Source organism: Heptranchias perlo, chromosome 2 (assembly GCF_035084215.1).
Source record: "Heptranchias perlo isolate sHepPer1 chromosome 2, sHepPer1.hap1, whole genome shotgun sequence".
NCBI lineage: Eukaryota > Metazoa > Chordata > Chondrichthyes > Hexanchiformes > Hexanchidae > Heptranchias > Heptranchias perlo.
The window spans coordinates 83657848-83682470 of record NC_090326.1 but is presented as its reverse complement, the minus strand read 5'-3'; the positions used below and the strand labels follow the sequence as shown (position 1 = coordinate 83682470).

Below are 24623 nucleotides of genomic sequence, written 5' to 3'. Positions count from 1 at the left end.
CAAAGCACGAAAATTTGATTTTTTTTTTGCAATCTGTTTCGCAATCAGCATTTAACGCTTGCGTACAGATTTGGTCTTGTCAACATCCCCGGGAGGGCTGTCAGTGCTCAGAGGAGCAAAGGGCACATTGGGCCGATTGCGCCGCCGGGCTGTAGCGGCAGGCGGCTGAAATGACATTAGAAGGAAGCCTGGAATCCCCTCATTATTAGTAAATTTTATATCAATGTCCCCACATACACATTAGATCAGATCAGACCGAGCCGGGCCGGCACAGACCAGGCGAGGCCGGGAGCGAGCAGTCGTAGGCGTGTTGCTGCAGCTCGGGGTCCGGTTAGGGCTGATCCGGGTCGGCCCGGGTGTGAGCCGAGCCGGGTCGGGCCGGGTGTGAGCCGGGTCGGGCCGGGTGTGAGCCGGGTGTGTGCCGGGCCGGGTCGGGTGTGTGCCGGGCCGGGCCGGGTGTGAGCCGGGTGTGAGCCGGGCCGGGTGTGTGCCGGGCCGGGCCGGGTCGGGTGTGTGCCGGGCCGGGCCGGGTGTGAGCCGGGTGTGTGCCGGGCCGGGTGTGTGCCGGGTGTGAGCCGGGCCGGGTGTGTGCCGGGCCGGGCCGGGTCGGGTGTGTGCCGGGTGTGAGCCGGGCCGGGTGTGTGCCGGGCCGGGCCGGGTCGGGTGTGTGCCGGGCCGGGCCGGGTGTGAGCCGGGTGTGTGCCGGGCCGGGTGTGTGCCGGGTGTGAGCCGGGCCGGGTGTGTGCCGGGCCGGGCCGGGTCGGGTGTGTGCCGGGCCGGGCCGGGTCGGGTGTGTGCCGGGCCGGGCCGGGTGTGTGCCGGGTGTGTGCCGGGCCGGGTGTGTGCCGGGCCGGGTGTGTGCCGGGTGTGTGCCGGGCCGGGTGTGAGCCGGGCCGGGTGTGTGCCGGGCCGGGCCGGGTCGGGTGTGAGCCGGGCCGGGTGTGGGTCGGGTCGGGTGTGAGCCGGGTCGGGTCGGGCCGGGTGTGAGCCGGGTCGGGCCGGGTGTGAGTCGGGCCGGGTGTGAGCCGGGTCGGGCCGGGTGTGAGCCGGGCCGGGTGTGAGCCGGGTCGGGTCGGGCCGGGTGTGAGCCGGGTCGGGTGTGAGCCGGGTCGGGTCGGGTGTGAGCCGGGTCGGGTCGGGTGTGAGCCGGGTCGGGTCGGGCCGCGCGTCACTCACTGCAGGTAAAGCCCAGCTCGGCAGCAACGGTCCTGCAAACAGCACGGCGAGCGGACCCGGGCAAAGGCACCTTGAGTGAAGGCAGAGCCCAGAGTAACTATAATCAGGGGGGGGGCAAATAAAAAGGAGAGCCGATGGAGAGGAGGTGACGGCCGCCAGCTCGATTCACGGAGAGCCGGAGAGCGAGTGAAGTTCCAGCAGCTGCAGGCACCGGGCTGCGAGTGTTATTGGAGATCTTCAGTCCAGACTTGACGGGTCCGCTTTACTCCCTCCCCTCCCCTCCCCGTCCGTGTCCGACCCCGACCCCTCCCTCCCCCGACTGCTGGTAAGTTCGAAGCCCGGCTCTGGCGCTCCATCGAGCGGCCACAAGGACTTGTGCATCGCCCCTCCCTTGTCCGTCTCCATCTAATAAGGAAGAAGAGGCTTGTAGCGAGAGCACGCGAGAGGGAGAAGCGGAGTCGGAGCGATCAGCACGCTTTATATTTTGTTGCTTATTGAATTAAATTTGTGTACTCGCTGCGAACGGTGTCGCTTTCACCCGCTGAATTCTCCTATCAAACACTTACACAAAGAAACATTAAAACGTGATTAAGGGAGAAGGTTACCGTGCCTTTGACGGGGATGAACACCAGCAGTATTTACGCCAGCCGTAAGAGGCGAAAGCCAATTCAGAAAAGGTAAGATTGTGTCAGTTAACGTAGACTGGAGCTCTTTTTTTTGCAACATTGTCCCAAGTGCTTTTGTTGCTGTCGGAGACTTTGAACTTATTAAAAAAATTATAACGCTGTTTTGCTATGTGGTGAAAAGTTGGCTTCAGAATTGTCTCGAGGCTTTTTTGTTTTACTATCAATACCGCGAGTTGCTTTTGTTGACTTACCAATTCTGATCTCTGAAGATCCTAATGGCTCTCACTCGTCCCTCTTTCAGTTTCAATGGTATTGATTAGAAGTAACAACTTTTTTAGTCGTTCAAGGTATATCGGGATTCTGTGCTATGTGATTTGTTAAGTTTAGTACCGAATGAGCATTCTCAGGATAGATTTTTGTTGATCTTGTTACTATTACTGTAGCTAGAACAGTTGTAAACATGTAGGTAAATTCCTGATTTTAAAAAAAACATGAACTATCAACGGTTTAACCCAATAAACAAAACCTACCATTCACCGTAAACCGTAGATTTTTTTTAAAAAAAATCTAAATTCACGTACATAACAGGAGGTGAACATAACACTCTTGGCATGTATTCTTGAAACCTAATCCCAAACCATGCCCAAAATAATAACCTATAGTGGCTGTAATACAGTTGCTAGACTATAATCTAACTTTAGTGTCCCTTGTGAAAAGAAAGATATAAACTCTGCTTTCTTGTAAATGTTAAGAAAATGATGTGACATTCAGCAATAGTATTTATCAGTAGTGAAAGGTCATATATTCCTTAAGTAATGTGCAGTACATTTCAAAACAAAAATATTTACAACTTAAAAAAACAAATACCAAATTTATATAGTAGTATTTCCCTAACCAGAACATTTGTGCTTGTTTTTTTTAAGTCTTGTTTCCTCACCCCTCCATTCAAGTGCAGTTGGATTATAAAAATGTTGTAGAACAGAGAAAATGAATGAAATTATAACTCCTTGCCACTATCTATGCAAACCCAGATACAATTTCTTTTTTGGGGGTGGTGGGGGATAGGAGGGAATAGGTGTTTGTAATGTCATCTCCCTGCAATTTTTAAAATTATATTTGGAGATGACGTCACCATCTCCCCCCCCCCCCCTTTTTGTACTATGTGTGGGGGAGGGGAAGTTTCATGGTGACCTCACTGGAACTACTGCAATATGTGCAACAATGTTGACGTTGTTTAAAATTTTGATTTTCATCCATCGTTTAATTACTTACCTAATGTGCTGTATATAAAGAAACAGGAGATGTGCATTCCATCAAAATTGTTGATTACCACACTTGTCATTAGATGATTCTGCTCATAGCTTATCAATTACTTTCCAGCAATATCCTCTTTATGTAACTGAGCAGAACTATTTCTCCAAAAGTGATGAGACAGGAGTGGTTCAATTTTTCATAATGCACTTCCCTGCCTCCCCAAGTATGTGCTTTGGCTAGAATTTTTAAAAAAATCATATTTTTGCCACTTTGGCACCATTGCACGTGCTTCTCCATATGTCTCACTGCATCTTCATTGGTAAGACTGGTGAAAGTGAGAGATTGTATGCATGGGGGTAAATCTCAGATAATGGCAGTTTACATGAAACAAACAGTGTCTGTGACAACTGAATTATGGAACTGTTATCACTTAATTAATTTTGCCTAAACCACGACATATCTTTTGTTAAACTGCTGAATTAACATGCAGTTGCATAATCTTTCTGTGTTTTGGCTTTTAAAACAAAATCTACCGTTACATGTTAGGCCATGATGTATGTCGATATCCTTCCCATTTTGAAATTGGGTTCCCACCTTCTACTTGACAAAAAGGGGAAAGGGAAGAAAAATATCTTGATGTCTTTACACCTCCAGGCAAAAGTATAGGGGGCTGTAACTTTTAAAGTCTGATGTAAGTGCAGTTTTGTAGTTTCAGTGAGAATCTAGTGTTCAGAGCTTTGTGTATGTTTGTTTTTCCTTATAAATATTGAGTGATGTGTAACTTTTTAAAACCCACCTCCTTGACCGAGCTTTTGATCACCTTTCCAAATATCTCATTCTTTGGCTCAGCATCTATTTTGATCTAATTACGCCTCTAAAGCACCGTGGGACATTTTTCTATATTAAAGGCACTATGTAAATGCAAGTTGTTTTTAGATTTTATGTAATTCAGTGTAGGTTTCTCAATCAGCACTTTACACTTGCAAAAAAACTTCCATATGCTTTATATCTGCTAAGTCAGTCCAGTTTGATTTATTGGAAAAATGCCACCTATGGTAAAGGGCAGAAGTTGGCAGCTGTACTGAGAAACCATATAAGGTTCCCAATTTAACATATGAATGTACTATTGTTGCTAATAATGATGTTGGAAGCACTCCAGTGTGCAACAATGCAATTTTTTTTAAAAAGTTTTTTTTTTCATGACTATCGAAAATCCTACCACATGTGCATACATTTTTCATCCTTTGAGAATGGATGTGTATAAAGTCAAGCCCATAGATGTATCTTTCATGTGTTTTTACTAGATTGCCAGAGAAGGATGGCTGGAGATAATAATGCAGGGATTACTTATTCCCCAGTTTTGTATGGTTTTTTTGTTTTACAAAATTTTAAATATTCTAGATTCTAGTCCTATGACTCATTCCTAGCCAAAAATGTTGTTTACTTTATTAAGTTGAGTGGAGCTAGAAAATTGAAACTTGCTTGGTGACAACTTTTTAAAATTATGTTTTGAGAAGTAGGTGCCTCTTGACACTCAAACCAAGTTTTTTTTCTTAATTTTATGTATACTGTAACAACTGTGGCAAAAGTTTAAATTAACTGATAATTTAAAGGGACCTTCAGTCACATCACCTTTCAAAAATGTACAATATGTTACATAGCCAACTGAAAGATGTGGCAATACTCCACTTGGAAATATCCAGTCGGCCTTACTTTATTCTTTTTACTTGTGACCACAACCTATCCTCTATATTTTCACCATTAGTAACTACTGTTTGATGAAGTTTGAATGCGACCTGTAGTAGGCTAAATAGATTTCTGGAACAAAACTTGTGATGGGGCACCTTGCTATAGTAACTTTGGTTGAAGGAGGGAGATTCTGGTAGTATGGGTCTCACTTTGGCAATCAGCCCTTGCTGCCCAGTTATTGAATAGTATAGAATCTGACTGGAGACATCAAGATCCCGTTGTTTAGGGAGTTTTGTTTTCCTAGTTGTTAAAGGAGGCATAGAAATGCAGATTGCAAGTGGGGGCTGGAGGTAGGGCTGATGATGATGATGAAGTCCCATTTTAAAAAAAAATAGAAAAACTTTACTGATCTCTAAGCATTCAGATTTTGCAGAAGTTGGCATCTTGCAGATGTATTCTATGAATTCTGCTTAGCAGGGGAGTACATCTGCTGATGTGGTTAGGTGTCTTCTAAAGGAAAATAACTCCAGTAAGATAGGGCTGTATAACAACTGTTTTGTCTCCTCTCAAACCATTTTTAAGTGTTTTGTACAACAACAGCCTGCATTTACGTAGTGTCTTAAATGTAGGAAAACAGCACAAGATGGAAATAAAAGGAATGGATGCTGAACCATGGTGGGTGGGGCTGGTCAAGAAGATTTTTTTTTTGTAAGAAGGATTTTAAAGTTGGAGGGAGAAATGGAGAGGTGGAGGGAGTTCAGAAGAGGGCTGAGGAATCCTAAGTCTGCTACCAATGGTGGGGTGAAGGGACAGGGTGAGGATGCAAGAAGACCAGGGCCAGAGGACTGATGTGTGGGAGGGAACATAATGGCTGAAGGAGGTTGTGGAAAGGGAGGGGACACCAGGAGGATTTTAAGATGATGCAGAGTTTACAGTCAATGAATTGGAAACCAATGTAGATCAAAAAAGATAAGGTTCAGGGGTGAGGAGTTTTGATTGTAGGACAGGATTCGTGTAATTGTGTTTGATCAAGTTGAAGTTTATTGAGGTTGGAGGAAAGGAAGCTGACTGGCAAGGAGAACATTGGAGAAATTGAATCCAGAGGTGATAAAAGTGTCGAAGAGTTTTGGTAAGTGTGCTGATGAGGTGGTTTAGAGGTGGGAGTAAATGGTTTCAGTGAAGAATAGGATGTGGGGTTTAAAGCTCAGCTGTGGTTTGAACAGCTCGCCGATGTTTTGCACTGCCTGATTTAGCCTGAGCAAGTGGCCAGGAGGGGGATGGAGCTAGTGGTAAAGGAGCAGTGTTTATGGCAGAGACCAAAAATGATTGACTTCGGTCTTCCCTATGTTCAGTTGTAGGAAAGTTTGACTCACTGTGACTTAATGCCAGACAAGGCAGTCTGACAGCACACGGGTAGTTGTGGGGAAGTGATGGAAAGATGGATCTGGGTGTTGTTAGCATATATATGGAAGTTGACACTGTGGATGATTCACTAAAAGGTAGCATATAGATGAGGAAGAGGAGGGGGCAAAGGGTACTACCTTGGTGAGCCCAGAGTTGACAGTAGGGAAGGGGAAATGAAAACTATGTGGAACATGCCCTAGCTATGTTGGGACAGGTAGGAATGGAACCAGTATGCGTAGTCCCATGAAGCTGGGAAATAAGAAAAGAAGTGATGGCATGGTTAAGCTCCATGGGGAGATTGAGGAGGACAAGGAGAGATAATGCAGTTGGAGAGGCCACCCTTTGTACCTGTGGCCAAGTTATTAGCAGGGTGGAAACTGGAAATTGGTTTAATGTCCACACTCAGATGCATGTAAAAGTTCCTGTGGCACTATTTTGAAGAAGAGCAGGGAAGTTCTCCCCAGTGTCTTGGCCAGTAGTTATCTCTCAGTCAATACCTAAAAACAGATTATCTGGTCATTATCACATCACTGTTTGTGGGACCTTGCTGTGTGCAAGTTGGCTGCTGTGTTTCCTACATTACAACAGTGACTACACTTCAAAAGTACTTTATTGGCTGTAAGGTGCTTTGGGATGTCCTGAGATTGTGATAGGTGCTATATAAATGTAAGTTTTTCTTTCTGAACAGAATCAAGCATGGAGTTTTGAGAGAGATGGACATGGAGCTGATGAGTATCCAGGACCTTGGAGAGGAAAAGAAGGTTAGAGATGGGATGGTAGTTGCAGATGATGGATGATTAAAGGGTAAGCTTATGATGAGAGGGTAATGACAGCAGTTTTGAAAAGGGCAGGGATGATGCTGAGCAAAGGCAGCTATTATCAATATCAACAACAACAATTTGCACATATATTGCGCCTTTAATGTAGTAAAAGGTGCTTCGCGAGCGTTATCAGACAAAATTTGACACTAAGCCATATTAGGAGATATTAAAGCAGGTGACCAAAAGCTTGGTCAAATAAGGTTTTAAGGAGCGTCTTAAAGGAGGTAGAGAGGTGATGAAGTTTAGGTGAAAGGAGTCATGGCTGGAGGAGCTGAAGACAAGGAGACTGCAGAGTAGGAGCAGAGTGGCCAATAAAAGTAGGAGGCTTGGTTTTGGAGTGGCAGCCAATATGTGCATGCAAGTGGACACATTACAGGGACCAGTGCCAAAGAGTTAAGCATGGCAAGGAAGATTCTTAGGATAGGGACTGATAAGGAGTAAACTAGTCAGCTTTTTTAATGGAATTGCTGCATTCCCAATTGGAATTTAGTTTTTGGTGCTATTTCTAAATCATTTCTTCCAGAGGCATTCATGTGTGCTAACCACCCATACAAATAAAAGTCATGAGCATCTGGAGAGTTAGTGGTTTTTGAGGTCTCTATGCACTTAACCACTCACAGGTATGTTTTCGTGTTCCTACCGAAATACCTTTATCCTGGAAAATTTTGTTGGAAAGATTTGCTCTGAGACATTGGGCTGGATCTTGCTGGAAAAATAACTGTGTGTTAACGTAGTGAGTTGTGAATCTCCAGAATTTACTGGTCGATTTACGCCACTCCACAGTTTGCTTTGTACGAACGGCATCTTGCCCTTAGCTTCCCCTTTTTTTTAAAGAACTTGTTAGATTTACGTATTAATTGCCGAATAAACTCGCCACAGAAAGTCAAGTCTGGCAATTAACAGCGTAAGTACCTTTTTAACAATGTGATAATTGTTAATGCAATGCCCATCAACCTCACTGGCCCAGAAATTGAACAATTTAAACTGTGAAGTCTCATTTCTTCAGGTGGTGAATTGTCCTTAGAGATTTAAAAAATTTTAAATTAAAAAAAATTATTTCTATTCTTATCTGTCTTTTTCTCTCTCTCTCGTAATGAAGTCTCTCTTTCCCTCTCTTTATTTCTGTTCTATACTTGATTTGACTAATTCACCTAGCCTAATTCACGCTCCTTCTCAATCATTCCTCTGTTTCTTTCTCAATCCTTAAATCTCACTGGTTTAGGAGACAGACTGTTGGTCCCACCATTCACTAAGGTCCCAGATGCCCCATTGCCCTCACTGCGCCGTTATCAGCTCGCACTTCCAGCAAGTTACGGCGCAAAAAATTTTTGAGCTGAAGGGTGCAGAAAAAAGTCTTAACAGGGCATGCCATGAGATGGCCCACTCCAGCAAGATCCAGCCCATATTGCTCTTTGTCATAGAGAGGAATGGCAGTGCAGTTGAACTGAGAATGTTTGCACCCATTTGCTGCATCCTAAACTTGCAGGTGTGGTATAGCATAGGTTAGACAGATTAAAATTCCCTTGCATTGCCCCAAAAGTGTGCTTTAAGTTCGCCTTAAACAGCATCTTCTACAATATTTCTGCTTTGCAAGTCAACCATGCTTTGTGGTCTGTTTTAAAAGTGACTGCTAGATAAGTGCCAAATTATGGGCAGTTTTGAGCTGTAGATTTATACCCACTAAAACCATGATTGAGACTGCTCAAACTTATTTGTTAGGATGCTGTAATCCATCCAAAAGCTACTTGTGATCCTACGAGTTTGGGCAGAATTTGATCCTAAGTCATCAAGGTTAAATCATGGTCCATTAAACCACTAATATGGTCTAAGTTATGATCTTTGTTTATATATATATGGCAAATATTTAAATTTGAATGGAGAGAAGAAAGGTGTTCATTGGCTGCACCAATATAAATGTATACAGGACTTAGTGAATAATGAGGCTTGGTAAATCTGCAGTTTAAGCTGTGCTTTTTAATATTGTCACAAGAGTTCAGGTGAAGAAGGCCCTTCAGCCCATTTCATTTAATCTTTCCAAAACACCAGCCCACAAGTAGTTAAGTGATATGTGGAAAGCTAGATAAACACAACCATATCTCATAAACTGTCTCATTCATAACAGCTGGTAAGTTATGGCCTTTTTAAAATATAAATTTCTCTTTTTCTGTTCCTGCACGAGATGCAATATGTTGTCGTATAATCGAGTCAGCATCCTAACTTTCGGGGCCTACATGCTTTATCTCGCCAAATTTGAACAAAATAACTCTGCGACATTGTATTTATCAATCTGTGTAAAAGCCTTTCATTTAGCACATGCCTGTCACACTCTAGATGCCACACCTACAGAGGATAAACAATCTTTTTTTAAAGAAGAACCAAAAAAAAAGCAGTCACTTAATGCTGGAGCCTCAAATTTATAAGCACTTTCCAAACTGCAGTTCCCTTGCTAAACAATAATTAAACTCTGACCTGAAAATGTGTTTACTTAAAAATTACACTATGTTGCCTTAGAGGGATACTGCTCCATCTTAGCAGTTGAATATTACATTACATACTACAGGGTATAATATGCCTATTCTTGTAAACTAGTGTAATATCTGACTTTTCATGCACATGGCCATGGGAGATCCCTTAGTGTTTATAACAAAAATTTAGCCCTTCTAAAGGGATGGGGTACAGTTTTGGTTTGGGCTGTCCTACCCTGTTTCTTAGGAGCTCAGTTAATGCTTCGTTATGCCTATGATGAAGTGAAATAAACTGTTCCAATTGTGATGCTGTCTTTGCTTTAAAATGACATTTGTGTTTGTAGAACTTTTCCCACATTCAAAATGCAAATACCATCATGGTTAGTTGTGGTTAGAAATGTGTGTGTTTTTAACAAACCATTAGATGTTGCATTATGGTTCCATTTCTCATATTTAGAGCATATTATATCTATACTTCATGAATCATTCCTTTCTGATAAATGTTTTGTGAAATGTTTATTTCTTTAAAACCTCACCACATTGCACATTCAGTGGGAAAGCTTTTATTTAAATGTGGTCTATCTCCTGTGGCATTGCTCATGGTAAGTTAGAACACTTTCTTTTTCTCCTTTCTATGTTTTTGTTGTTGTTTATGCTTGTGTCTCTTCCTTCTCCCTACCCTTCTTATCTCTCCATTATGTTTCTGCTTTTTCTCTCTTTCTTTTATTTCCACCCCCTTGGATGGGAGATGGTGTGTGGGATGACAGGGAAGGAATCTGTGAGTGTACAAATTGCACTTTCCAGTGGTGGGTGTAATGCAGTTTTCAGGCAACGGCAACTCCCTTCCCTTCACCCAATCCATTTTCTATTTTCCCCTTCTCCACCCTTCTCACCATTTGGTCACTCCCATTCCATCCATAGCTCCTTCCCTTTTGCACTACTCCGTTACACCCTACATCATCTGCTCACCCCCAAACTCTGTCGTCCTCCACCTGCCATTTGCTCCTCCTATACCCTCCCCTCCCCCTTCCCTCACTCTTCCCTCACTCTCCTGTCTCCTTCCCCTTCCTTTTGTCACACTCATCTTTACCTCCCTATCCCTTACCCACCAATCTGAAAATGAAGACTTCCCAGCACTAAGTTGGGATACCAGCATTTAATTTTTTATAGCACGGTAATCTATTTATAAAGCGGATTTAAAAAAAATAAACTGCAGGTTAACCAGCTTAGTACTGGGAAACAAGACAATGGAGCAGAATGTGGACATGGACTAGGGACTGGTGAGCATCACCGGTGTGAAGGTGGTCCAAGCCACAAGTGGATCAGAATTGTTAGAAGGTGGGTAAATAAGCATCGCCATCGGGCCGGCGGGCCACCGCAGCCCCAAGACCAGGAGGCAGGGATCCAAAACAGACCGAAAGTGGGCCAGTATTGAAAAGTGGGTGGATAAGCAGCCTAAGGCCTGGGGAAAACAGGGTGCCTAGATCATGAGGACAGAGAAGACTGGGAAGAACAGGCTAGCCAGGATGGGAGAATGAGGTGAGCGGGTTAAATAATGAATCTTGCTACATACATAAAATAATGAAGTTAAATTTGAATAAACTTTACCTGATGCTGTTGTTTGGCTCGAGGAATTAAAATGAAACCTACCTGTAGTGCCACCTGCAGAAATTGACCTGGGAGACAGTGGTTTTAAGAGCAGCATCACCACCTGGAAGGACTGAAAAGTAAATCTAATAACTGTAGATGGCCAGTTAAAAGTAATATTCAGGTGTGAGGAAAATAGTGACTCAGCAAGTAAATGTGACAAACAGGAAATGCATGCAAAGTGCAAGGCTTTTAATATATTATGCAATGATATATAGATACAGCTCTAAACATCATCTTTTCATTAAAATTTCTAAGATGGAAACAAAAATGAGTATCTAATTAAATGGCCCACTCAAGATTATGATGTTTTAATTTTATTTGTTTTGGCACATAACTGTATAATTTTGGCCTATCTAACGAAAGTACTTCAGAATGCTTACTTTTAGCACTTTCCAGCAACAAGTTCTGTTCTAAGTTAAATTTCATTAGTGTAGCATCGTGACATAACTGTTTGAAATTCTACCCCCCACAAATGGAATGCTATGCCTCAATGTAAACAAAGCTAGAAATAGGATGTTAGACTTCCTGAGCACTGATTAAAAATTTAATCTGATGATGAATCAAAACCAAATTAATTTATGCAGAAGATACATCCTAAACTGTTTTAAAACTGTGCACTGCCTGCTTACACTGCTGTTCCTGCACTTGACTGATATTTGTAAATTTAAACCATTGCATATATCTGGTAAAATAAATATTACACAAATATGGGACAGTGGTATAATTGGAAACTGTACATCTTTTTTAATTGCTACAGCTGCAAGTATAAATTTACAGCAATGTCTCATTTCAGTTTCTGAAGTTTGTCCACCCATAAATGCATGACTTTCATGAAAACCTGATTTTTTTTTTCTCTTTCTCTCTTTTCCACCCCTGCCCCCAACTTTTTTTTATTCGTTCATGGGATGTGGGTGTCGCTGGCAAGGCCAGCATTTATTGCCCATCCCTAATTGCCCTTGAGAAGGTGGTGGTGAGCCGCCACCTTGAACCGCTGCAGTCTGTGTGGTGACGGTTCTCCCACAGTGCTGTTAGGAAGGGAGTTCAAGGATTTTGACCCAGCGACGATGAAGGAACGGCGATATATTTCCAAGTCAGGATGGTGTGTAACTTGGAGGGGAACGTGCAGGTGGTGTTCCCATGTGCCTGCTGCCCTTGTCCTTCTAGGTGGTAGAGGTCGTGGATTTGGGGAGTGCTGTTGAAGAAGCCTTGGTGAGTTGCTGCAGTGCATCTTGGAGAATGGAGGAAAAAAATGGACTGCAAACTGAGTGGGGAAAAGGAGGAAAAGAATTGGGGTTTGGAACCAAAAACACGGTCACACAAAAGGGTTTTATGAAGGCTTTTGAAAGCAGTGAGGGACTTTTCAAGATGGAGAGATTTAGGGAAGGAGTTCAGCAGGTGGGGATGTTATGCCTGAAAAAGCAGCCATCAATAGTGCAATGAAGGGAATGTGAGGGAGTCGACCAGTGTTGGAGGAGTGGAGAGTGTGTGTGGGGTCATATGGCTGGAGGAAATCGCTGAGGTAGGGTGGGGCCTAGTAATTTCTTTGAGGTGAGGACAAAATAATTAGTATGCTTTTTAATGTTTTTTTTCTTTTTATGGAGTAAATGCTTATTAAATTACACATTTCAGTAATTTATTAAAGTGCAGAACTCCATCAAGATGCAACCTCAGCGCTTTAATGTAGGTAGGCAAGGGTTGCTATTGATAATAATCCTGCAAACATGTACTGTTAACATCTCCGTTTTAAAAGAAAGTTGTATCTTGTTTATACTCTGTGCTAAAATCAAATCAAGCTGGTAAATTAGTGGAAATGATCACCAATATTAAAACTTTGTAGCTCCATTTAAGGTAATTGTACTGTTTATTAACCAAGTTGTCTGTGCATGTGCACACTGGACACTTCAGGGATGTGTGCAGATTTCAAAATGGGGGCGCGGGTGGGGGGTGCGGAGGGTGCGGGTGTTGGGGGGGGGGGGGGGCGGAGGGCGCGGGTGTTGGGGGGGGGGGCGCGGAGGGCGCGGGTGTTGGGGGGGGGGGCGGAGGGCGCGGGTGTTGGGGGGGGGCGGAGGGCGCGGGTGTTGGGGGGGGGGCGGAGGGCGCGGGTGTTGGGGGGGGGGCGGAGGGCGCGGGTGTTGGGGGGGGGGCGGAGGGCGCGGGTGTTGGGGGGGGGGGCGGAGGGCGCGGGTGTTGGGGGGGGGCGGAGGGCGCGGGTGTTGGGGGGGGGGCGGAGGGCGCATGTGTTGGGGGGGGGGCGGAGGGCGCATGTGTTGGGGGGGGGGCGGAGGGCGCGGGTGTTGGGGGGGGGGCGGAGGGCGCGGGTGTTGGGGGGGGGCGGAGGGCGCGGGTGTTGGGGGGGGGGGCGGAGGGCGCGGGTGTTGGGGGGGGGGGCGGAGGGCGCGGGTGTTGGGGGGGGGGGCGGAGGGCGCGGGTGTTGGGGGGGGGGCGGAGGGCGCGGGTGTTGGGGGGGGGGCGGAGGGCGCGGGTGTTGGGGGGGGGCGGAGGGCGCGGGTGTTGGGGGGGGGGCGGAGGGCGCGGGTGTTGGGGGGGGGGCGGAGGGCGCGGGTGTTGGGGGGGGGGTGGCGGAGGGCGCGGGTGTTGGGGGGGGGTGGCGGAGGGCGCGGGTGTTGGGGGGGGGCGGAGGGCGCGGGTGTTGGGGGGGGGGGGCGGAGGGCGCGGGTGTTGGGGGGGGGGGCGGAGGGCGCGGGTGTTGGGGGGGGGGCGGAGGGCGCGGGTGTTGGGGGGGGGGGCGGAGGGCGCGGGTGTTGGGGGGGGGGGCGGAGGGCGCGGGTGTTGGGGGGGGGAGGGCGCGGGTGTTGGGGGAATCTGGGTGGGGTGTGGTCAGGAGTGGGGATGTTGGGGGGTGGGAGGGAGGGGGGAGCGTGTGGGGGTGGTTGGGAGCGTGTGGGGGTGGTTGGGAGCGTGGTGGTGGGGGGGGAGGGTGGGTGTAGAGGGAGAGTGTGGGTGTTAGCTTGCACTTTACCAGTGTATCCAATTTGCTAGTAGCATGTCGCAGAGGTGATGCTGGTGCCAATTTGTTTTAAATTGTTTGGCAATGTCATATTGGCAAGCAGAGGTTAGATTTCTGGATCAATCTTTTGCCACTGTAAACAGGGTACGAGAAAATGTTAACCCAAAATCACCATAGTGAAATTTACAGTAAAAGTTCACCCATTTATTTTTCCCCTTTCCATCCTTTTGTACCTTAAGAATTTATTTGTTTTTCTATAATAGCTGGCAAGGGGATATAAATCGGATTCCTACAGTTGATGATACTATTTCCACTTACTTGGACTATAGAAAAATATAATTACATTTCTTTTGCAGTTGAATTCCTGCATGTTATGAAGTGAGAAGTGTGTGTGTGTGTGTCTTATAATCCACTCTTGAGAGACATCTATAAAATATAACTACTTGTGATTTGTAAGTTACATTGTCAACCTCACTTGTGGAGATACTTTATGTGCCACTACGTTTGATATTTGACATAGTTGGAAACTGTATTGTGATGTTTCTAATTTCATGACTTGAAAGTAAAAATTCATGTTATTAATGCAACAGTTTTTTCTTTTTACTTTTTAAGTGTAAAATCCTTGGCCTCTGAAGGAGCAAAGTCAAATCCATCCAAAAGGCATCGGGACCGATTGAATGCAGAGCTAGAGCGCCTAGCCAATCTCCTGCCCTTCCCACAGGATGTTGTAGCCAAATTGGACAAGCTGTCTGTTCTCCGCCTCAGTGTCAGTTATCTCCGAGCTAAAAGTTTCTTTAATGGTAAGACCACCTTATGAAATATGTTTCATATTCATGCTATTAACCAAAAGCAAAGTACTCTTGTGAATAACAGGATACAAAAAGGGGGTGTGTAATTCCTGCGGAAAGTAAAATTTAAATGTTATCATATGATCTTGAACTTTGGACTGAAAGGGAAGCTTTCTTTTTGCTGTGAAAATAGATTTTCTTTTATGAATACAGGTGCTTTAATCCAAGTTTACTCCCTATGAAACTGTAAGGCTTTTTAGATAGTGCATTAGAACTTGAGCTGAATATGAATGTAACTGTTTTTCTAGTCAACTTTAACCCTTGTTGGTGTTTAAGCAAAATATCACTTTGAAAATGTTCTTATAATAATGTATATACAAATTCTGCTCCATCTAATGAGGGCATGAGTTAATTGCCAAATTATATTGCTAAAGAGTTTGTGTAACAAATGCTCTTTAAAGATAAATTGATCCAATATAAACAGAAATGCTGTAGCATCCTCTTTCTTGGAGCTAATCAGTTGTGGAGAAGATTTGGTTTCTTATGATTAAATCATAAACATCTAACATAAGCTTGTCACTGGAGAATTTCAAAACTTATTTATTATTGGATCACAATTTGGTGCATTCCCAAGGTGCAATAGTGAGAATGAAGTTAATAATTACATAGTAGAATCAGAATTATAGAATCTTACAGCACAAAAGGAGGCCATTCGGCCCATCGTGCCTGTGCCAGCTCTTTGAAAGATCAATCCAATTAGTCCCACTCCCCTGCTCTTTCCCCATAACCCTGCAAATTAGTCCTCTTTAAGTAAATGTCCAATTGCCTTTTGAAAGTTCCTATAGAATCTGCTTCCACCACCCTTACAGGTCGTGTGTTCCAGATCTTAACAACCCTCTGTATGAAAAAATTTCTCCTCATTTCCCCTTCTAGTTTCTTTGCCAATTATTTTAAATCTATGACCTCTGGTTATTGACCCACTTGCCAGAGGGAGCAATTTCTCCTACTTGCTCTATCAAAACCCTTCATAATTTAGAATACCTCCATTAGGTCTCCCCTTAACCTTCTCTGCTCTAAAAAGAACAATTCCAGCTTCCCCAATCTCTCCACATAACTGAAGTCCCCCATTCCTGGTAAATCTCCTCTGTACCTTCTCCAAAGCCTTGACATCCTTCCTTCAATGTGGTGCCCAGAATTGGCCTAACCAGTGATTTGTAAAGGTTTAGCATGACTTCTTTGTTTTTTGTATTCAATGCCCCAATTTACAAAGCCAAGTATCCCATATGCTTTGTTAACCAACTTATCAACTTGCCCTGTCACCTTCAAAGATTTGTGAATATGCACTCCCCTCAAAATACTACCATTTAGATTATACTGCCTCTCCACGTTGTTCCTCCCAAAGTGCATCACTTCACACTTATCCGCATTAGTAAGCAGTGATTAGTTATAACTTCAACATATTGATTATCTTTCAATGTTAACATATGCATTTCTGAGACTGAATTTTAAATTAATATGAATGATACTGTCAAACTTTATATAAGTCTATTTTCATAGTATAGGGGTGGGGAGGGGTGGCAGGGGGAACATGCAGTCATGGCATCCTGGAAACTCCAGTGGGAAAGAAGTGGACTGTCAATCCAAGGATCTAAATTCCAACTTGTAATTTTTTTTTTGTAAATCCGCTAACTACATTGGGCCAATTTTGCTAATTTGTGGGCAGACAATAGATGGGAGTACCTTGTGGTAGGTTATTGGAAGGGGTGAAGGAGAAAAAGGGTGAGGAGAAATTGGGAGAGACTTCACTCTACAAAACATGTCTTTTGACTGAAGCAAAATGGCATTGACTGTGGATATGGAAAGGTCCTGGGTAAAGGAGGACAGTATGGAGTGTGGGAGGAAGCAAAAGAGGATTAAAATGGGATAAAATTAATTGTGTGTGTATACAGACTATAGTTTAAAAAAGCATAGATTCTGTGCTTTCCTGCAGTTAGCTGCAGATGTTACCTGAGAATGTGACTATGTTACCATGCAATAGAAAAATCCCATTCTCAACATAGACAAAGTGACATGTTTTAGCTTTATATCAAATTTGTACGACTTTTCCAGCTTGTTATGCCTTTTAAAAACTGTTAATCATTGTATCTCTTTAGGTCCTTGATGTCTGTATTGCTTTAATAATCTTTTTACCGTGTTAAGGCAATTTAATTGTTTTAACTGAGACTTAATAACAGCAAGTCTTTGGAGCATTCTTGAAGTAATTTTTTTTTTTTAAAAATGATATACTGCAGTAGTTAATTAACTTTCAAAATATTAGAAGGTCTTTTTCACATTGCAGAAGTTAAAGTTGTTGAAAGCACTGTTTGGATTAACTTAATGAAAGAAGTATTCCCAAAATATTAGGTAACTTCTCTGGAGTTGAAATGCTAACCTAACTTTTTAGCTGCTGCTGTTTGATTTTTTGAGGGCTTTGAACAGATGATTTGGTTTGGTGCATTCTACATGACACAGGTCAGGTATTGAACTGTTCACTTATCGTCCTTGTGTCTTTTTTGATTTAGAATAGTTCTTTGTTAGTATTCTGGTTGTACTATAGCTACCCCTGGTAAAGACTGATTTGTATTGTCAATATTTGTTTCAACATTGAAGTGTGAGCTGAAAATTTAAATGACTGATGTAGGACATCTGGGGTTTCCTTGCTTACGGTTGGCACTCGGAGTCAGCTGGCTACATTAGCACACTTATTTGAAAGATGTATCATAATATGAACAATATATCCCTTGCAATAAGCTGCATATTGTTGCTGGTATCTGAAGCAGCTATAACTATTCACTACTGGCCAACTCCTTCCGTCTGTCCATCGGTCTTCCCCATCTTTTTTGAAACAGTTTGGTGAATGCTTCTCATATTTTATCCTATTAGAGCTGCAATTTCTTTTATTTGGAAAGAAAAAATGAACCTTGATTGTACAATCATCAATTTCATATATATTTGCTTTACATGCTGCTTTTACGCATTTGTAGGAGCAGCAACAAAGCCTGGCATGCTTTCTGTTTTGGAATTCCTGAAGGAAATATGTGTACATAAAGAGCAATGAGCGATCTGCTAACCACTGCTTCAGGGCTTAGGAGTACTTTTTTCCCTCCAAATTACAGCTTTGATTTCCAGTAGCTGTTCACCATATTTTTTTAAAACTATAAATTGTGTCTGTTTCTAAATTAATTCTAATTCAGACGGCTTTTTTAGATTAGTGTTTAAAACTTGCAATGCCTGGAAGCACTAAATGAATTGCATGTTGGAAATTTGGGACACGCACCCAGGTGGAGCCTAAACAATTACATTCTTTCGTTCTTATTGTGGAATTTCTCTTTCTCTAGTGTAACTTCTTGTATCAATAATTGATCCTATAGATCCTGATGCAGTTACCATATTGTTTTATAAGCCATACAGTGTGATTAAAAGGAGTATATAGTCGCATTGCACATAATGTGCGTGTCTGCATCATTGTTCTGTAGTATTTGGGCTTTGGCAATTCATATTTGAGTAAATGCTCATAGGCAAAATGTATTAACTGTAATCTGGTTATTTGTAACCTCAGTTAGAATAGTCTTTTTCACCTCCATAACTGTACAGTGGTGCAGCACTATACAACTGCACATTTTTAGTTAACATAGTTTTAAATTATTCTAAATTCTCACCTGTTAGACTTTCCCCTAAGCTGGTGTTTTCACAGTACTGAAGTTAGATGTGCTGTTTTCCCATTACAGACTGAAGAGTATTCCGTGCTTCAACAACAACAACTTACATTTATTATAGTGCCTTTAATGTAGAAAAATAACTCAAGGAATAAGGGGAGGGAAAATAGTATAAAACTCTTTAGGTTCATGTTCTGCACTGTAGATACCTCAACCAGTGAGGATACTTAAAGTGTTAGGTTCTAGTCAACTATCTTTTTAAAATTAATTTGTTTTCAAGCAAGAATTTTAAATTGGTAAACATTACAAAGTGATGAAACATGTAGCTGAGTTTCTAAGGTTTCTTTAATGCAATAATTGATAAAGCATATTGTAACAAAAATATTTTCCCCAAATTTATTTTTATACTCAATGAGAAAATTGTTCAAGGCAGTTGAAAAGTTCGGCTATGCTGTGCCACTGTTGTAAGATGATGTGGAGATGCCGGTGATGGACTGGGGTTGACAAATGTAAAAAATCTTACAACACCAGGTTATAGTCCAACAGTTTAATTTGAAAATCACAAGCTTTCGGAGATTATCTCCTTCGTCAGGTGAGCGAGTGTGGGATTCCATGGAAAGGAAGAGAAAGACAGAGAATGACCCGTTGTATTAAAAACAGATAACTTTTATTCGCTGGTGGGGTTACGTGTAGCCCCACCAGCGACGTGTCTTTCTCTTCCTTTCGGATGTTTCTCCCTTTCTCTCTCTGTCTTTTGTTCTGGCCGTTTGTAAATTTGGTGGTCCTGTAGGTAACATCTCTCTGTCTGAACACTTTGATTGCCTTGACAACGGGCAGTTGGAAAGATTATCTGTAATCACCAGGTATTGTTCTCTGACTATAAATGCGAAACGTTCAAGGAATCCCACTCACTCACCTGACGAAGGAGATAATCTCCGAAAGCTTGTGATTTTCAAATTAAACTGTTGGACTATAACCTGGTGTTGTAAGATTCTTTACATTTACTGTTGTAAGATAACAGGCACAGTGCAACTAAGTTATTAAACCAACATTCACTTGTCCCTAGTCAGTGATGTAATGGCCATCAGCTGACTCTCGAATGACTAAGTTTGGTAGAATGAATGTGACCTAAGGTAGCAGACTGTTGAAGAGGTAGTTGTGTGTTGAACTAGAACTGTAAGCAGTTGTTGGATAATTGTGGGGTTAATTGGAGACGTAGGAGCTATTTGGGCAGAATGACATTGTCCGGGCCACTGAAAGGACCACAACAAATTGCCATTCTCAAGATTAGATTGTCTTGGTGTCATTTTCTCAGGTCAATGCTTTAGAAACTTGAAAACCAATGAATTACTTTTGACATGTAGTCACTTGTTATGTAGGCATATATAGCAGCCTATTTGCAAAGTCTGACAAACAGCAATAAGGTAAATGACCAGCTCATCTGTTTTGGTGGTGTTGGCTGTAGGATAAGTGTTAGCTAGGATACCGGAGAACTCCCTACTCTTTTTGAATATTGCCAAAAATACTTTGTGCATCAACCTGACTAGGACCTTGGTTTAACGTCTCATCTGAAAGATAGCACCTCTAGCAATACAGCACTCACTCATCACTGCACTAAAATGTCAGACTAGATGATATGCACAAGTTCTACAGTGGGGCTGACTCAGAGGTAAGGGTGCTACAACTGAGCCAAGCTGGAAAAAAAAGAGTAAAACCCAATAAATAAATAAATTGCATTTTAGGTACTCTCAAAGGTTGGAGTGTCCCAGATTTAAAAACTTCCTTGCACTTTAAAGTCAAATTTTAAAACTTCAAGGAACTCTTTAGTTTATTGCTAAACACTGTTAATAACTAATTTGCATTTTGCAGTGCAGAATTAATTGTCCTTGGAGAAAAGAAAGACCGAGACCAGATAGCATGCATTTCCGTTCAGTTGCTTATATCATCCAATCAGACTAACAGCAACAACCCCACAGACAACATTGATGTAGGATCGTGCACTTGGTTGTGTAACTTTTCACATGTAGATGACTTTTTTTCTTTTGGAGGATGTGTTCCAGGTTTCTTAATTTTCTAACTTCAACCTGAATATTCAGTAGTACATTCTGAAAACACTTGGTTATGGTGGCAGGAAAGTGAAATAATTGTTCACATTGACACTGGAGGTATGGCAATACTGCTCCCTTTAATGCTGTAAAGTTGGAGGTCCTGCTACAGGAGATGTATCAAAGGAGGATGGCACTGTTTGCAGCTGAAGGCCACCCTCTAGTTGCATGAAGGGAAGTTGCTGACTTGAGTCAGTGAAGTCACCCAGCACCCTCATACCTGCTGCGAAGGAAGAGGAAGCTTGCTGGTATCTGAAGCAAGATGAAACTTGCAAGTGTTTGTGGGATTCATTGAGCATGGGACAAACCTAGGTTGGAGCTTCCACACTCCACAAGGAGTTACCTTTTTGAAGTATTGTGCCTAGCCATTCTACTTTTATACACACTTTTCCTTGTGTCTAAGCTGCACAGCACATTTTTGTTTGGAAGGTGGAGGTGGCGGCTGGGGAACAACAAACAGCAACTGAGATGTCCAGGGTAAGGTACTCCTCTGCTGTTTGGGAATTACTCAGTGGGATTAGCAGCCATGGTCGCAGATGACAGTCCTGTTCTCATCCGCACCATCCATTCAATGTTCTCTTACGGATAATGCAGGCACCGTATAATGCCACACAATGGAGGTGTCATAGTTGTATCCTGGATAACTGCTACTGATATGCAGAACGCTGTTTCTGTGGTCAGATAGCATTTCCCTGTCAATACTACACTTTTTATTTGTGGATTCTACTGACTTCGATGTCACACTATACAAAGAAGACATTCCTCAATTATGCATTGTGTTTGTAAAGAGGAGTTTGTGAGGGACCAACAAATGAGTGCAAAGCCTGTTTCTCTTCACGAAGGCCATTGGGTTGATCTGAAGAGACCTTGTGCCCAAATGGGTGCCACATGCAATGCCATGTAGTCAAAGGAGCCCTGCCACCTGGTGAAAGTTGTGGTAGAGTCCAGCTGCTTCCTCCTTTCCTCAGGAAAAGTGGTGATGATGTTGTCTCTTGCACAAATGCCATTTGTAACTTGCTTGATTCATGTGTATACTGTGGACTGATATGGCAGTTGTATCCGAGGCTTGGGAGAATCTAGTTGCATGAACGCTTCATGTGGTAACCTTCACTATTAGGAGAACAGGTGTCCCTGATCCACGTGTTGTGTGCAATTATAATTGTGCTGTGGCTGGCACAATTCTGTGCCCATGTGTCTTGTGAATTGCAGGCAGTGAAGGCAAGCATTCTCTGACGTGTTCAGGTACAAGTCTAGGGGTCTATTAACATAGTTCCTGGGATAGTGATAGGTGTAATCGAAACGTCTGTGGAGTTGTTGAGCCTGCATTTGTTGGTCCCTCACAAACTCCTCTTTCCTCAATTATGCATTGTGTTTGTAATGTCGTCTTCATATAGTGTGACATCGAAGTCAGTGGAATCCACAAATAAAAAGTGTAGTATTGACAGGGAAATGCTCCCCTCCACCCCCTCTTCCCCCACACACCGAAAAACAGATGATTACTTGGTGCACAGAGCAGCAAAGGATAAATAAAATTGCTGAAACAAAACACTTAAATAAAAGCCGCCTTTCTACTTTTAAAATGCCTACTTCAGCAGGCCAGATCCTGGGACTTCTCCACCCAAATTCTGTGATGAGAAATGCTGTGTATAAAATTTGGCCTGGGACAGGTAATGACTAAATGAAACTGTGTATGTTAATAGCCAGGCCTCATGATTTTGTCTCCTGAATCACCTCTTGGAAAATGGGTTGCTCTGCAATTTGGTCATGCTCCTGATTTTTTTAAAAGCTATGTCCTCTGCCTGCAAGTCCCCGTGCCACGAGTGGGACCTAAAAATCATTTTAGCATTTCATCCATTGAAGGAATTTAATTTTGTCATCTACTTATGTAGTTGGTCATGTTACATACACACGCACGCACACATATTACACACACACACACTCTGTCTGTCTGTCTATCTATCTATCTATCTATCTATCTATCTATCTATCTATCTCAATCTATCTATATCAATCTATCATGCAGATTGTGTATCGAGAAACGGCTGAGTGCACTGGATACAGCAAAGGCTATGGGCCCCGACAACATCCCGGCTGTAGTGATGAAGACGTGTGCTCCAGAACTAGCCGTGCCTCTAGTCAAACTGTTCCAGTACAGTTACAACACTGGCATCTACCCGACAATGTGGAAAATTGCCCAGGTATGTCCTGTCCACAAAAAGCGGGACAAATCCAATCCGGCCAATTACTGCCGCATCAGTCTACCCTCAATCATCAACAGAGTGATGGAAGGTGTCGTTGACAGTGCTATCAAGTGGCACTTACTCACCAATAACCTGCTCATCGATGCTCAGTTTGGGTTCCGCCACGACCACTCGGCTCCAGACCTCGTTACAGCCTTGGTCCAAACATGGACAAAAGAGCTGAATTCCAGAGGTGAGGTGAGAGTGACTGCCCTTGATATCAAGGCAGCATTTGACCGAGTGTGGCACCAAGGAGCCCTAGTAAAATTGAAGTCAATGGGAATCAGGGGGCAAACTCTCCAGTGGCTGGAGTCATACCTAGCACAAAGGAAAATGATAATGATTGTTGGAGGCCAATCATCTTATCCCCAGGACATTGCTGCAGGAGTTCCTCAGGGCAGTGTCCTTGGCCCAACCATCTTCAGCTACTTCATCAATGACCTTGCCTCCATCATAAGGTCAGAAATGGGGATGTTCGCTGATGATTGCACAATGTTCAGTTCCATTTGCAACCCCTCAGATAATGAAGCAGTCCGTGCCCGCAATGCAGCAAGACCTGGACAACATCCAGGCTTGGGCTGATAAGTGGCAAGTAACATTCGTGCCAGGCAATGACTATCTCCAACAAGAGAGAGTCCAACCACCTCCCCATGACATTCAACGGCATTACCATCGCCGAATCCCCCACCATCAACATCCTGGGGGTCACCATTAACCAGAAACTTAACTGGACCAGCCACATAAATACTGTGGCTACAAGAGCAGGTCAGAGGCTGGGTATTCTGTGGCGAGTGACTCACCTCCTGACTCCCCAAAGCCTTTCCACGATCTACAAGGCACAAGTCAGGAGTGTGATGGAATATTTTCCACTTGTCTGGATGAGTGCAGCTCCAACAACACTCGAAGCTCAACACCATCCATGACAAAGCAGCCCACTTGATTGGCACCCCATTCGCCACCCTAAACATTCACTCCCTTCACCAACGCACTGTGGCTGCAGTGTGTACCATCTACAGGATGCACTGTAGCAACTTGCCAAGGCTTCTTCGACAGCACTTCCCAAACCCGTGACCTCTACCACCTAGAAGGACAAGGGCAGCAGGTACATGGGAACAACACCACCTGCACATTCCCCTCCAAGTCACACACCATTCCGACTTGGAAATATATCGCCGTTCCTTCTTTGTCACTGGGTCAAAATCCTCGAACTCCCTTCCTAACAGCACTGTGGGAGTACTTTCACCGCACGGGATGCAGCGGTTCAAGGCAGTGGCTCATCACCACCTTCTCGAGGGCAATTAGGGATGGGCAATAAATGCTGGCCTTGTCAGCGACACCCACACCCCATGAACAAATAAAAAAATAATTAAAGGGTACCAGCTTCATTAGCTGTGCTTTTCAAATATGGAAGTATATATTGTGAAATGGCCCCTTTTTGTGGCAGTACGTCTGGTTTTTAGAAGTGAGGCTTATGATTTAATAATCTATTTGTAACCGTTGTGGCTAATTGTCTGAATTTGAGGGTAGAGTGCCAGACTAGGTTTTCCCCTTCAGACACTAGGCTTCCTGAAGGCAGTTTTTTGTGGTGACTTTTAGGGTAGGTTGTATGATTTCGTGAAGGCCATTCATTTAAACAAGCAAATGAAATCACTTTGAATGAGACAAGAATTGGACATTTCATTTTTGGGGGGGTGGGTGTGGGGGGATGGGTAGGGGAAGATTTTAACAAAAAAGGAATAAGT

The 24623-nt window shown here is 43.5% G+C and overlaps 1 protein-coding gene across 5 annotated transcripts in view; it reads left to right on the top strand.

The window, feature by feature from the left end:
• The first annotated feature begins 1129 nt into the window (after positions 1-1129).
• Positions 1130-24623, top strand: part of LOC137340975 (aryl hydrocarbon receptor-like) — a 199322-nt gene continuing 175828 nt past the window's right edge. For 4 of the 5 annotated variants that reach the window (XR_010966933.1, XM_068003805.1, XM_068003796.1 and 1 more), the window contains exons 1-2: positions 1130-1853; positions 14666-14853. Coding sequence is in view for 4 of the 5 variants with exons in the window: in XM_068003805.1 (XP_067859906.1) it covers positions 1798-1853; positions 14666-14853 (244 nt within the window). In the remaining variant the exon portion in view is untranslated. Of the gene's footprint in view, positions 1854-6905; positions 6954-14665; positions 14854-24623 lie in introns of those variants that run through there. The other variant, XM_068003787.1, reaches the window with a different exon arrangement.